Here is a 15,240-nt window from a genome sequence, read left to right on the forward strand (position 1 = left end):
GCACTGAGTTGCCGCCATTGGATTGGCTGCTTAGAAATTAAGTGTTAACGAGCAGTTGGACAGGTGTACCTAATAAAGTGGCCGGTGAGTGTACTTAGACAGACCCACAGTCCACACTACAGCCTGCATCAAGGTCAGACAGTTTGATTTTTTACACCACTACTCTAGTGATACACAAGTATTACTTTGTATTATTGAGTCTGGAGATCTTTTTTCCTTGTTGAAGGGGAAATCTATTCTTGGGACACATTTGTATCTACTTTTAAAACTTAATTTTATTGATGTTGATAGTGCTTGGATGCTTTCAAGGGTTTGTTAGAATTCTGCATTAGCAAAACCCAATAAAGTTTTTTTAATAAAATGATAAATCTTTACCCAGACAAGTGACTTTTGTCAAAATGAAGGCTGTCCAAAGGACAAGTGCCTCTAAAAGATAATGTCAGGCCCTGAATAGGGGCCCTTTAATGCCTCCGGGCATGATAGGTTGCAGTCTAAAGTCGCATTTAAAAGACAAGTGAAACCCTGGCAAGCGTGCGGCGGTGCAGCAGCCAAATGGCCGCCTCGCTTCTAAAATAACCAATAGCTGCGGAAGGAGCAGACAGAAAAGAAGAAAGCAACAGTTGTTTGAGCTTGACAGAGCGATATGATCTCAATATGGACACTGGAGACACATTAATACCAGGTGTACAGTAAATGTAATAACATTCTGGATACGAGACACTTTTTTAATGCCAGGGCCCATAAGTCTCTGCACCCATTCAGGTTCACCTGTACATCTTCAACCAACAAGCACAACCTTCATTTTGATCTTAACTACACAGCTGTACAGTTTCATAACGGCATCTTGCTGTGACACTATCGTGGTGACAAAATATGACAAGACAGACACCACGCAAAGTGCATGCAAACTGCCTCTGTACCAGCCTAGTTCCTCTACAGTACTGTATGTGTCTCCAGGACCACATTTTGCTATGATGACACACCCTCACAAGCTTAAAACAATACCAGCGTTGCTGTGTTGGCTGGTAATAAGTCAATAATGCTCCATCTAGGGCTGGGAAATATATCAATGTTGTATCGATATTGCGATATGAGACGAGATATCAGCTTAGATTTTGGATATATCATAATATCGTAATATGGAAAGTCTTAAAGGCTGCGGTTTAGCAGGTATAATGTTTACTATTTTCACCATCTTGGTTCAGTGTGTTAGCATGCTAACATTGTTAATTAGCACTGAACACAAAGCACAGCTGAGGCTGCTGAGAATGGCATAAGTTTTGCAGGTATTTATTCATAAATAGTATTGGAAAAAGGAAAAATGTTCTTGATAATGGCACTAGTGTTAAAAACTGGATAACCAAAATGACTATAATTCATCCTGTTGGGGGACATGAATATCTGCATTTCAGGGCAATCCATCTGATAGATTTTCAGATATTTGAATGTAAACCAAAATAAAAAAGTCAGAGGATCACCAAAGTCAGTGGAATTTATCATCTCCAGAACCATGATTATTGGCAATAGATTTTGTGCCAATACATATTGTAGATGTTGAGATATTTCATTGGATGAGTAAATTCTTTGACCTATGGTGGCGCAAGCTGACAATTTAGGGGATCACCAAAGTTACAAGGATTGGAGATGTTGAAGTATGTTGTGAGCATGTATGTTTCTCCATGGCAAAGGCAGCACTAACATGCATTTTATTTAAATGATCAATCTAAAAACCTTTATCTATACAGAAGGATCAAAGAGCACCACAGGGTAAAGTTTGACTGGGGGAATGTATAGCCTTTCAATTCTCTAAAATTGAGAAATAAGTAATAAGTAATATTCTTTTTCAAGTCCATCCAGATATCTGTTTGGGCCTTCCTTCAGATGGGACATATTTAAATAGATCAAGATGTATATAACTGCGGAAATCACACAAAAGAATAGAAAATACACAACTTGTCATCCAACAAACCTACTAATGTCATTATAGTTAAATCAATCTGTCCACTACAATTGATAACATTTGTGTTAAGTGTGTTATTCCTCTCAGGCACAGACAAACGCTGAGGAAATTCCTTTCTCAGATTCTTTCGCCTGACTATGCTGTTGTGACCTCTGACTATCATATGACTGAGCTCGGTTGCTTTGGTATGTGTGGTGGACGTGACGTACACAGAACTCCACATACAGAGCAGAGGAAACACTTAAACCAGAGCACTTTTCCACCTTCTTTGCATCACCTTCCTTTTATGTTTGCATAAATTTATCTTTCATGCACACACATGTCTTACCGGAAGCATAAAGGCAAAATGCTATTCCTGCCACACACTTCCAGGTCTCCTGACTGAATTTTCAGTTTACATTAAACACTAACTGGGACGTTAAACTCTAATCCCTTTCTAGACATCAAAGCTCCAACATAAAGAGAGCATGAAGCATGCACAGTTAAACTTTGACAGAGAAAGATGGGATGAAGCATAATCCACAAATGTATTTGTTATACTGCATCACAGGACCAGCAGGGTCTACTGGCACAGCTAAAGGGGTCACCAACAAATTCCTTGCAAAAGCTAGTATATAAAAAGTTGGGAATGTGTCCCTAAAGAGTAGAATTATCATATTTGATTGACATAATACAACATTTCCAACAAATGTTAACCATTTCCCGTAGGGTTAGGAATCACCATCGCCTCCCGATACGATATCACGATACGTATCGTGATATCGTGCCACAATACGATATTATTGCAATTTAAAACATATTGAGATATTCTGTGATATATCGCAATATTGCAATTTATAACCTTTTGTTCACATATATATTAAATGATCGATACTTTGCGCCTGTGTATCGATACAGTATTGCCACTGTAAATATCCCAATACTCTGCAGTATCGATTTTTGCCCCCACCCCTAATTCCTGTGAAGTTAGCAATAGTGATTACTGTGATGTATATAAAGCCTGGAGCGTGGTTCGTTGGCTCTGAAGAAAACAGCATCATCTGACATTCATAGCAACATCATTTGCTAGAGTTCCTGCTGTCTGAAGCCATGTGCAGATAACATGTGCCAGCTATACACACGCACTCCTGTTCATCCAGCTTTGGGCTAATTCCACACTGTATGCAAGCAGAATGCCTCTGCCGCAGGATATAACGCTATCAAGCATCAAGCTGCTCCGAAAAAACTTGCCAGTAGTTTTTTCAGCCAGTCTGTTGCAGACACTATATTGTGAGAACTCATTTCTAGTGCAAAGCTGCTTAGCAGAGATTTGTCTATATAGTTTCAAATTCTCTGCTTGTACAGTGAACTGTGTGTGGCTGTGTGTGTATGTGTGTGTCCGTGCTTGAGCTATTTGCTGTCCATCTGTTATCACAGCCCTATTACACAGCAATTTAACTCTAGAGCGCCCTGAAAACTACTGCACATTGTCTGTAATGAACTAGGAGGAGGTCCTCATGCTATTTCTACAATACTACACTTCCATTTCACATTTTAAGACAAAAACGATCTCCATCCACATCCAGTTTTAGCTCCAGCAGCAGAACTAATCTCCCTCCATATTAACACACCTGACCACGCATATCACATGATCATTTACACACACTGGGCATTTACAGGAAGCAGATTTTAAGACGTTCCTTTGCGGTTGAAAATCATGGCTGTGTGACTTAAAAGTACAGAAAATACAACAATGGTGAAAAGTAAGAGCAGGGATTTTTTCGCTTGGACAGACGACAAGGTGGAACTGTTACGGAAAGACCTCCAGTACATAACCGATAAGACCAATAATCGATTTCCAAAGGTCTCTGTTTGTGAGCGTCCAGATCACTGCGAAACCCCGGGGTTTTCAAACCAAAAAAGACAGCATTTGTTATTGCAAATATCTCCGTTCTATTGGCTCGGAAATGTAGCAAAAGATTTTAACCCTTGTATTGTCTTTCCGTCAAAACTGAACATCAATACTTTTGTTGAGGCTTTTTAATCAATGTTTTTAACTTTTTCTTACATTTTTGTCCCAATATTTAACACTTTTTCAACCTCATTTATAGGAAATTATACCTATAAATGATTTGTTTGAGTTAGAAAAGCAGAAATTAGGATTTATTTCGGCTTAAATTAAAGGAATGTATGTTTGATTTATTTGATTTATTTGTTTATTTGAAAAGGGGACAATGTACACTGATCAACATTTAAAGCAAATGTAGGCGTACCCGAGTTAGCCATAGGCTAGTTTTCATCGGCAGTCCCCTAGCCAGATGTTATTAGGCATCCTAAAATAATAAACATCCTAAAATAATAAACAGTTATAATACAATGAAGATATTTATACAATAGACAAAAGGTTAAAAATTACAATGTTAAATCACAACAATCGAATAAATAAGATAAGCAAATAAATTCTAAAATAGATGATAGAGTTATTGTCGGTGGATGGGACCAGCGTCAGTGTTGACAGTGTTGATTTTCAATCATCCATTTCTTAACATTACTCTTAAATGAGTAATAGGATGGGGACTCTCTAATTAATGGTGGTACCGAGTTCCACTGATGTGATGCTGTAAATGAAAAGACGGCCTGGCTGAATGCAGATGTTTTGATATACCTGAAATTGGCCAGACTAAACTTTACTTTATTACAGACCCTCTTTATGTGGGTTTTGAAGGCAAGGTTTGAGTCTAAGTGCATTCCTAAATACTTGTATTCTGGGACAACCATTAGTCTGTGTCCTGAAATGGAAATGTCTTGCTCTGCGTCTAAGCGGGAGCCTTTGGTAATGAACATACAAACTGTTTTTGAAACATTCAGTTGCAAACAACAGTGGATGTGGATATGTTGATGGACATCCAGACTGGATGGACTATGTCAACTTTTCTCAATACTGTTTCCAAACCACTTCCATTTTCTTTCTCCAAATGCTATAAAATTGAAAAGGACACCCCGAAATTGATGAAAGTAGAGATTTGTACTTGCCAAAGAAGTCAATCATGTATCAATCATGTAATTTGGGATAAGAAGAACATTGATTTAGGAAAAGGGGTCAATTTGACCCGAGGACAACATGAGGGTTAAACCAAAGTGCAGTAGATGTAGTCTTAGTCAATGTGCAACAACATCCCAGATACAAAATACATTCAGACCAAAACCATTCATTAGCTTAATTCATCAAACAGTAACTGACACCAAACACATCCCTGCAGGCTTACATTTTTCTATCCACAAAATCTGGCCAAAATATTCCTAAAAAGCAAAAGCAGAGAAGATAATCCCTCCACACTGTTCTAATTTCACAAGCTATTTTCACAACAATTACCCGCAGTTGATGGGAGAGAATGTGTGGGGGAGGGACAGTTCTACGCGGCCATTTAATTACATGTGAAACTGCTCCCAGATCTGTCATCAAACAGGAGGCCCTGCTGGCTGACATTTCCTAATAGTTCATCTGAAAGGCCAGCTGGGTGCTCCGAGGCTGGGGGAGAAAATGACTGGGTGAAGAAACACGCTGAGAGAGGGGGAGGCTGCATGGGACACCAGGGAATGGGCGTAACAAACATCCTGGACTACCTTTCCATTGCACATCCTGCACTGCATGTATTGTTTATTTCCTTTTAATAGCCTAGATTTATGTTTATGTATGCACCATCCACCAAAGTGAATGCCTTGTACATGGTAATCAAGTCTATTCTGATTCTGATTAATTCTTTAATTGCCTTACATTTACAAAGCTTGATTCTGAGAGATGTATGCACAAATAATTCCCATGTAGCTGTACTGTCCTGTACCTGTGCAAAGGACAATAAAATATGCCATGTGTTAAGAGAATAGTTATTTGCTTTCTTGCTAAGAGTTAGATAAGACAACAAATACCACTCGATGTCTGTAGGACTGTTAGGACGGTTGGACCCAATTCCGAAAGTTAAATATTATTTGAGTAAAAAAATCTGTACTATTCGAATGCTGAAAAATACAATAAAAGCCAAGCTGCATCTGCATCATCATAGAACTGTGTTGATAGTGTCTGTGTTTTCTTATGTCGCTATCAGCTGGCACATAAGCACTATTACAACTTGTCCCATGTTTATCATTTCTTGGTAGACAACAATCATTTTTGTTGAATCTTGAGCGACGATTCTGCGCGAAAATGAATCCAAACACCTTCAAATGTCTCAAATCAATTCGATATAACAATTTGAGCGCAAAAACAGCTTGTGACGTCATCAACACAGGTTGTATTGGCTTTAAAGCCGTTGGATGGAAACACACTTTAACCAGCTTGATTTGCGTGAGTTTTCTTTACAAAACTTCAGATAATTCGATTGACAAGTGGATGGAAACTTAGCTTGGTTTTTTTTACTGTTAGTTTGTATGTATTTATGTGACTGTCGGCTTTCATTTTCAACTTTTAACCATCTAGGTTGCTGCCTGAGTCTGCTTTATCGTTCGTCTTTATGCATGTAATGTACGTAGCTTTATGTATCTGTGACTGCCTGCTTGTCTGCTTCAATTCTTAGTTTGTATGTCTATTTAATAGTGTTTTACCCTGTGTGTCATTTTAAAATGCCTAACCGAGATGGGGACGTCAAATTAGCCAACAACGCCTATTTGTATTGTCCCAGAAAAATAAACTGATAAAATAAAATAAAAACATAGATGTTAATAGTGCTGCCTGCCAGAAAACCAATTGCCTATTTGGAAAAAAAAATGCATTTAAAGTTGCTTTATTTCTTAAAGGTATTAGTTTAAGCAGCAGGAGACCCGCAGCAGCTGCATTGCAGGCATGAAGATTAACACATTACACCGCCATGGCTTATGACAGTTTCACCCACAGCACTGAATGTCCCGGGTTGCACTTGAAATATTCCTGCAAAGTGCCCCTCTAATATGCTCTCTCTGTTGTTGTGGCTTTTACTGTAACTAGCTACTGTAACCAATAATAATAATATTGTTGTTGTGGTTATGCCTGCCATTAAGTCTCCCTGTATTTCCCTTCATTAATATCCTTAATTGACGGGCTGACTGACTTTGAGGTAATCAACAAAAACAACTACAAAGGTTACAAACTAGTTACACCCAAACTAATCCATCCATGTCACCAAAATACAAATTTTTACGGAAGAGGATTAGGGCCGATGGTGAAAAATGTATGTGAGTTCTGACTTTTTTCTCAGAATTCTGAGAAAAAAGTCAGAACTCACATAAATCTTTCACTAGTAGCCCTAATCCTCTTTCGTACATTTAAAACATGTATATCTTTATCTTTTTTTACCACCCAGCAACTAGGTTGCTCACCAAAAAACCTGAAGTAAACATTGCCAAACATTAATCTCAGAATTCTGAGAAAAAAAGTCAGAATTCTGACTCTAATCTCAGAATTCGGGCGAAAAAAAATCTGAATTCCGAGAAAAAAGTCAGAACTCACGTATATTTTTCACCAGTGGCCCTAATCCTCTTCCGTACACTTGAAACATGTATATCTTTACCTTTTTTTACGACCCGATAACTAGGTTGCACACCAAAAAACCTGAAGTAAACATTGCCAAATCACAGTAAAGCATACTTGAAATAAAAAGTTCTGGTTAAAAGTCCTGTTATTCCAGATCTAATGTGCCTTAGTTACCACCACAGCAGGTACATTGACACTACACAAGACAATATGTCCATTTGATATTGTTCGTTCTGTTAGTGATGATGAAATACAATAAGTAAAGCAGAACTGCAGTGGAGTTACTCACCTCTGTTGTTGTGCAAGGACTGTATATACCTGCAGGGAAACAAGAAAGCAGTGTTAGTATAAAGCAGCTTACATACACACATGCATAGTTACATAGGTTACACTGTACCGTTGCAGTGCTAAAATGTATCACTGGCAAAGGTTAAGTTAACAGGATGATGCTCTTAGCCATTAATAATGTCAAAGATCATGCATTATTTCAGATTCTATGTCTGAATATCACATACATATCATGGGAAATGGACATCGCCTCAATCCGTTTCAATGGCTGGTCATTTTAATACTTTTTAGAGATGGTCGGATCCCATTATTTTACCAATACCGAGTACTGATCCGATACCAGTGTGTCATATATTTTATTATGTTTTAACGACTGTATACTCCTAGCCACTGTATGGATGTGACATGACTTCTATCGGGGTTAAACTCTTTGTGAAACATGAACAAACACAAACAAGAAATGCCACAGAACTTTCTTTTATTATCCAGTTTGACAGTCAGTCATAACGGAAAAAGAACGTAAATATAAACTACTTTAACGTAGATTTACTTTAGGGCTTTATTATGTGGTATCAAATCGGTGCATAAACTCCATACCAGCGTTTTAAGCAGTATCGGAGCTGATACAGATACTGGTATCATCGGAACATCTATAATATTTTAATGTGTATCACTCTCTACAGCTGTTTAAATCACAATTAGGGATTTCAGCTGAGATAACAAATTTTATGATGTCATACGTTTGTTTAGTCACTGGTGAAAAATCTCAGTCAAAATTATTTTTGGTGCAATAATGAAATCACGATTGTTTTACACAATGACTCATTGACTTTTGTAAAGACGTAATTATTGAAGTTAAAAAGACAAACAGTGAAAAGACCTTGAACTGTGAAATTTCCCTACTATACTTTCCCCGTTTGAGCTTTTTTTCCTCTCCATTCAGAACACAGCACAAAGTAAGAGTTGACTTGCAAAACGTCATGAGCAAAATAATCGTTTTTCTCAATTACTCTGTTTTTGAGATTGTTAGGAGCTGAAATCATTCATTAAAAATCAACTTATTGCACATCCTTAAAGGTCATGGGCCCTTTAAAGGACACAGCTTGTCTTATTCGGTTTTCTTTTTGACAACAAATTCCATTAAAAAACCAAAACCCAAACCAAACTGTAGCTCACTGATGCATTCTGTTAATAGTGTTTGAACAATAATGTACCATACTTGTTAGTAAAACCAATTCACAGTTGGTTTCTTATCTCATATCTCTTCCTTGTTAAACTAATTTCAGTGAAAGGGCTCTGCGCTCTAGCTCCCATTATGCAAACTAGACCACTTTTAATAAAAGTTCTGTTTCATTTCTAATTACTCAAGTAGCGTGTGACTGCTGATGACTTGATTCCTTCCAGGAAACTGTTACATGATTGTACTCTCTTTAAAAAAAAAAGACCCACTTGAGTGTTTCTCCAGGCTCCATCTGCCCAGCTTTTACTTCAGGAACAGACAGCCGGCTAACAGATGACCCTCTTAACAAATGGCTGTTTTGTATCGTAACACGCAGTAATGCAACAGCTCTGACATCATCTCATGACCTCACTCACATCAGCAGGTTTGAACAGTTAATCACAGTGGGATTAAACAGGGTGAGCAGATAATCAACCATGCTTTCTTACTAATACTATAAACTTGGGGAGGGTTGCCACCATGGAATTGAATCTATCCGTCAAAATGGAGACACGTCTTAAAACTGGCCTGCTTTCATGATCTATTCAGATGTAATACCACTGGTGCCCTGGATGAACTGCAGAATAAAAGAATACTAGGCGAAGATTGACAACAGGGTCTAAAACTAATCTTGTCTGGATTTTTAACTTAGCCAATTTAGCAGAAAAAAGCTCCAGAAGTCCTGAATATGTTTGTCTAACTGAGCTCTTGCATCAGGGAGAGAGATAATTAATAGATGAGAGAATTAGACCACTAATATAGTGGTACAATTAGAACCCTCCTAGAATTACTTACACTGAAAACATGTGCAAAGATTGTGAATGAGTGTGAGGTGGCTCAACTAACTTGACAAAACAGAAACAGCGACTTGATTTAAAAATGTATCCACATGTTGAGTCAGCTGTACACCGGACTTTACGTTACGTGTTGCGTTTGAGAGTATGTGATTAGCAGGCGAGCACAAATAGAACATGAGTAATCAATTTTAATAGTCAGCTAAACTGAATGTATACACGCAAAATACAGTCTGCATTGGACAAAGTCTCTCGCCTTATGTGTACATTAAAAGACTAAGTGTGTATAATGTTGTGCACATTTGGTGTATGCTGTGAGAGAAATTGTGAGATGCTCCTCTGTGAAATGGCTTAATGAAGAAATATTGACCATGGCATGCACATATATTGCAAATATAAATGCCAAAAAGCATGCTTCAGATCTTTCTAACTACATTTTGCATGATGTGACGTTGCATGAGTAGCCAAGGCAAAAACGCCTGGACTCCCCTCTCCAATGGATGCTTCCATGCTTCTAAAAATAGCCCATTCATTCTAAGCATATAGACTCCAGGCCACAGCCTGCATCCTCATCCCAGCTGTGCCTCTCAGATTTGATAGTAAAAGTTGATTAGACAAAGCATCGGTGCATTTAAAAATCAAAGGCGAAGCAGTGTTCAGTATTGTGTGTGTACAGCTGAGTTAAGATCCCGTCCCTCCGGCCCCCAGGTATTTATGGTCCATTATGGACAGAGATAGATAGAGAGACATTTAGTCAGGCTGCTCTGCACTCGGTGTTTGTGATTAAATGTGATTACAGAAAAACCCTGAACATGCCAGGCTGGTCTGACTAGACAGTAAGGTGTTTGGGTTATTGTTCAAAGACACACCCATCGATCATAGCAACACACATCACATGGCATTTTTCTGGTTTGGTTTTAATCTTGGTTGATACTTCTGGAAGACGATTAGGGCCACAAATGAAAAATATTATTGAGTTCTGAGTGTAAAGTCCGAACTCTGAGAATAAAGTCCGAACTCTGAGAATCAAGTCACAATTCTGATATTTTTTCCCTCAGAATTCTGACATTAAACTCAGAACTCAAATATATTTTTCACACTTGTCCGTTTGTCCGTGGATGTTGTCTTTTTTTTTTTTTTGTCAAATATATAACATTTATGAAATTGTCCACGGCTCGCATAGGTGGAGCCCCGATAAGGACTTTGGACACTTGAGTCTTTAAAGTCCATGTTGTGAGTTTGTGCTGTAGCCTTTTTGTTTGTTTGCGTATATGACTGGTCCCTTGTCTTGTGTCTGTCTGTGTGTGTGTGTGTGTGTGTGTGTGTGTGTCTGTCTGTGTGAGTGTCTGTTAGTGTGTGTTTGTGTGTGTCTGTTTCTGCATGTGTTGTTTTGTCTCCCTCCCTCTTGTTTTTCCTGTCTGTGTTTTAGTGTCCCTGGATGCGTTCCTATGTCCCAGTGTGTTGTTTGTAACTGTTGTGTAACTGTTGTATATACTGTTGTAACTGTTATATATATATATATATATATATATATATATATATATATATATATATATATATATATTTCCAGATGATTTCCCAAAGGTCCCAATTCAAATTTATTTTTGACTTGATATCAATTAGGTTAGGGAATGTTTAGTTACAATACTAATTTTGCTTGGATATAAGAGATTTTCAGAGAACTTGAAGCAACTCTCAACTATTTTTATATAATGCACCTGGTTCTGTTTCAATTAAGAACTGACCCCCCAAATGTAGTTGTGGGTTACACATCAAGTGTGAAAAGCATATATTAAAAGATCAATTTGGGGATTTTGTTAATCAATTTCACATCATTCAAACAAAAGTTGATTTAGAGAATCGATTATTTGAACCCAGCCCTAGTTGACACCCTATTAAAGATAACAGGGATACTAGATAAATACCACAGAAATACTGTGACTCTCTCCCATGTGAGACACAAATTACCATAAAGCACAATAAAGTCACTATAACCGCCCTGCATGGCCCCCCAGACGCACTCTTTATCCTAAAGACTACGCTATGCTGCCGCTGTCTCCCCTCACTTTCTTGGATATTGTCAGCTTGGCAACAGAAGAACTGTCATGTAGAAGTGCTCTAACTCTTCCATTTCTATAGCAGCTCAGTATTTATAGCTGTAATCAAAAGAGGCTCCCTTGTCTCACATATAGCTAGGACCAAACCATAAAGATACGAGTGTTTACACACACTTTAATCCGATCAGTGCCCATTCACAGTTCATTTTGTAATCACATGCTTTAATCAGATGAAGCAGAATGAACACTGATCGGATCCGAAGTGGCAAACAAGCTGAGAGGCCTTTAATAAGATATGGAACCACATGATGCACACACGTGCCTTCATGAGGAGGAACAGGGAAAATGAGTGAAAACACCACAGTATGATGAAAGTGAGAGCAGCAGGGGGTCTCTTTGTTTATCAGTGATCAGGTCATGTGTAATGGAGCCTTAAATCTGGCTGTTGTCCTGCAGATTAAAGGACTAATCCGGAGGTATCTTACAAATAAACCACCTGATCAGGAAAAAATGTAAAGCTTTATTTATAGTGATGATGGCACTGTTTATTAGGGTTTATATAGGCCTACAAGTGTTGATCGGATTTTGAAGGCTACATTGCCGTCATGTCATGTCTTTGCTACGTCTTTTAGCCTAGGCTACACAATCACAACACCTCAGTCCCATTATTTGAATGCAAGTGATGGCCCGGCCTAGATCGGAGTGGCTTTTAGGCGTATACTCAGTCTTACATAATATTGTAACGTTACCTTCAGAGCCCTGGTGTTCCACCCTCACAGAGCCGTCTTTCTGTATCCTAACATCCCCCGGTCCGGATATCCTTCTCGGAGCCGCGGAGGGTGATGCACCGGCGGCGGAGGTGGCGGCGGCAGACGCGGAGGCGGCGGCGGAGGAGCTTCTCCAGCTCCGATGTCCCTTCGCCAGCGTCCTGCAGCACTGATAACACACCGCCCAAGCCTGCTCCTCATTGATGGGCTGGCTATAAAGTTCCAGTATCTTCTCCAACGAGAGACCCTCCACTGCTGCTTCCTCCGTCGGATTCATCTTGTTGCGATGCTCACCCCGGTGAGTCGCTGCGGCAGCCTCCGTCAGCCCACCGTGGTCCCCGCATCGCTGCTCGGCCATCCTTTCATTCTCTCAGCGCAGGAGGCCCGATGACGAGAACAGATCCAGGGTATGTGCGACGGGACCTGGAGGCATTGATGCTTCCCCGCCCTCTGCTCCTCCGGGGCAGCGGCGGCAGCCAGCGGTACAACGTGGGCTTGTTTCCCCGCCTGACGCCTCGTTCAGGTCCCGGTAGCAGCAGTCCGAAGACGGTGTGTGGGACCTGTGTGATAGCAGCAATGGGTTGAAGCCGCGTGTGTGCGTGTGTGTGTGTGTGTCACATCACAACCATATACGGTCTATGATCACAACCCAGAAAGCCAGTCTCAGTCTCTTTTATCACATGATCTCTCACTCTCTCTCTCACTCTCTCTCTCTCTCTCTCTCCAAGTTATTTTTTTTTTCAATTTCAATTTCAATTTGCAAAATCCATACAATTGTGTTTCCAAAGCATAAGGAACAACAACCATACAAACAAACATGACAAGGACAATAATTGCAGATAATAACTCTGCATTTCCCTCAAAATCTATGTTGAATTTTTTTCAAATTCAGTGTGGCAATTCAGCTTTATTTTTTATTTAGCACATTTAACAACAACAAGGAATCTCAAACTGCTTTACATAGAGCTTTATAAACCAACAGTATTTGGAAAATCAATCCTTTGACAGACAGGAAGCCAGTGTATTGGACTATAGTGATATGGTTATGTTAATGTGTGTGTTGTCCACGTGTTTATGGTAACTTTGTCATTGCTTTCCATTATGTAAAGGTAATGAAAGTTGCTGTTTTTTAAGTAGTAGTGTAACTGGTTTAGTAGCCTACTGTGCCAGAAAGCGAATCCATGTGGATGGCTGCTTAGGCTAGCCTGGTCCTACCAGACTCTGGTCCATTAGCCTGGTCCTACCAGACTCTGGTACATTAGCTTGGTCCTACCAGACTCTGTTCCATTAGCCTGGTCCTACCAGACTTTGGTCCATTAGCCTGGTGCCACCAGACTCTGGTCCATTAGCCTGGTTCTAACAGACTCTGGTCCATTAGCCCGGTCCTACCAGACTCTGGTCCATTAGCCTGAAAATTAAGCAGAAGAACGTAGGAGGGCGGAGCCAGGCCACACGAGTGGAGCAGGTACCATGTAATGGAAAAAAGTATTTAGTCTCCCCATAACGCTAACTTGCTAATACAGCGGGCAATAAAGCACCTTAAAGGAGAATTCCGGTTGATTCCAACACGTCGCTCTGTTGTTAAGAAATGTGAAGGTCTGTCAGTAGAGAGAAAAACAAAAACAATAGGTGCTGCCTACACCGTGTTATCCCTCTGCTTGAGTTAGCACCCAACAGGCTTCAACAGGGCAAGTTTTAAATGTGTTTTTAGTCTCTAAACATGTTCAAAATGTCATTAAAGTGCCTCCCCATGTGCAGTGGTTCCTTCCAAGTGAACACAGTGAATCTGACTGCTGGAGATCTGACAGAAAGGCATAAAAGTTGTGCTAATCTGGAAAAAAACAACGGACAAAAAACACTACAGCTTTTGTCCTAAGGGACTGCTAAAATCAACACAAACTGAAAGTTACATATAGCTACTTTAATGTATACTAAGAGTCTTGTGTCCTTCTCTAAATAACATAACATCTTTTACTTTCAAGGCATTGCCAAATTTGCCCGATAAGTACTCCAATTAGGACTGATTATGCAAGCAAAAAAATGGTATTTTGAGATTTTTTACGTGATCATTTCCAACATAACTCAACCCATCTCCAACCTGATCTAATCAGGTAAATAGTCAGAATAAGTGTACTTTTGATACTTTAAAGTGGAAAGACTCACCAAAATGGCTTGTTATAATCAACTTTGTATGAAGTTTATTGCACGATGATAAAGTTACTGTTTATTTACATGGAGGCCGGTGGCTTTAGCGATCGCAATTTCGCAGATGTTGTTTAAAAAAAGGATCTTACTCTTTAACAGAAATCCTATAAATAAACAGTAGGCTATGCACCAAAACACTTCCAACTCGTTCAAATATCATCTCATCTAAAGTGTCTGTTTTGGTACCCTCTGCTGCTGGTATCTCCAATTTCCCTCCAAGTGTCTGTCTGGTAGCGATGTACAATCTAAATGATTTCAGCTTAAAAAAAGGAAACGTCCTTAAAAACTGCCTGTGGCTCTGCATATGATCATGAGTCATCACGAGGCTTCACAGAGGATCTCTGTCTTTATTCCTCTCACATGCACATCAACATATAACATCTTCACAAAGTTCCTACAAAATAAAATCCGAGATGGAGTTATATACATACAGTGATATTTTTTTCTAATCACTTCACCCGTTTGATG

General features: G+C 39.3%; 1 protein-coding gene and 1 long non-coding RNA gene across 8 annotated transcripts in view; one reads left to right on the forward strand and one right to left on the reverse strand.

The window, feature by feature from the left end:
- LOC117946171 overlaps window positions 1-465 on the forward strand; it is a 2,651-nt gene extending 2,186 nt beyond the window's left edge. The window contains exon 3 of the long non-coding RNA XR_004656981.1: window positions 455-465. This is a non-coding gene — a long non-coding RNA (uncharacterized LOC117946171). The remainder of the gene's footprint in view (window positions 1-454) is intronic.
- Window positions 1-13,176, reverse strand: part of LOC117946140 (protein spire homolog 1-like) — a 55,295-nt gene extending 42,119 nt beyond the window's left edge. For 5 of the 7 annotated variants that reach the window (XM_034874027.1, XM_034874024.1, XM_034874023.1 and 2 more), the window contains exons 1-2: window positions 12,550-13,176; window positions 7,732-7,760 (exon numbers count right to left, since the gene is read on the reverse strand). In XM_034874027.1, the coding sequence (XP_034729918.1) occupies window positions 7,732-7,760; window positions 12,550-12,925 (405 nt within the window). In that variant the 5' untranslated portion in view covers window positions 12,926-13,176. The remainder of the gene's footprint in view (window positions 1-7,731; window positions 7,761-12,549) is intronic. The other 2 variants (XM_034874026.1, XM_034874025.1) reach the window with 1 other exon arrangement.
- Window positions 13,177-15,240: the final 2,064 nt, after the last annotated feature.

Source organism: Etheostoma cragini, chromosome 6, assembly GCF_013103735.1.
Source record: "Etheostoma cragini isolate CJK2018 chromosome 6, CSU_Ecrag_1.0, whole genome shotgun sequence".
Lineage (NCBI taxonomy): Eukaryota > Metazoa > Chordata > Actinopteri > Perciformes > Percidae > Etheostoma > Etheostoma cragini.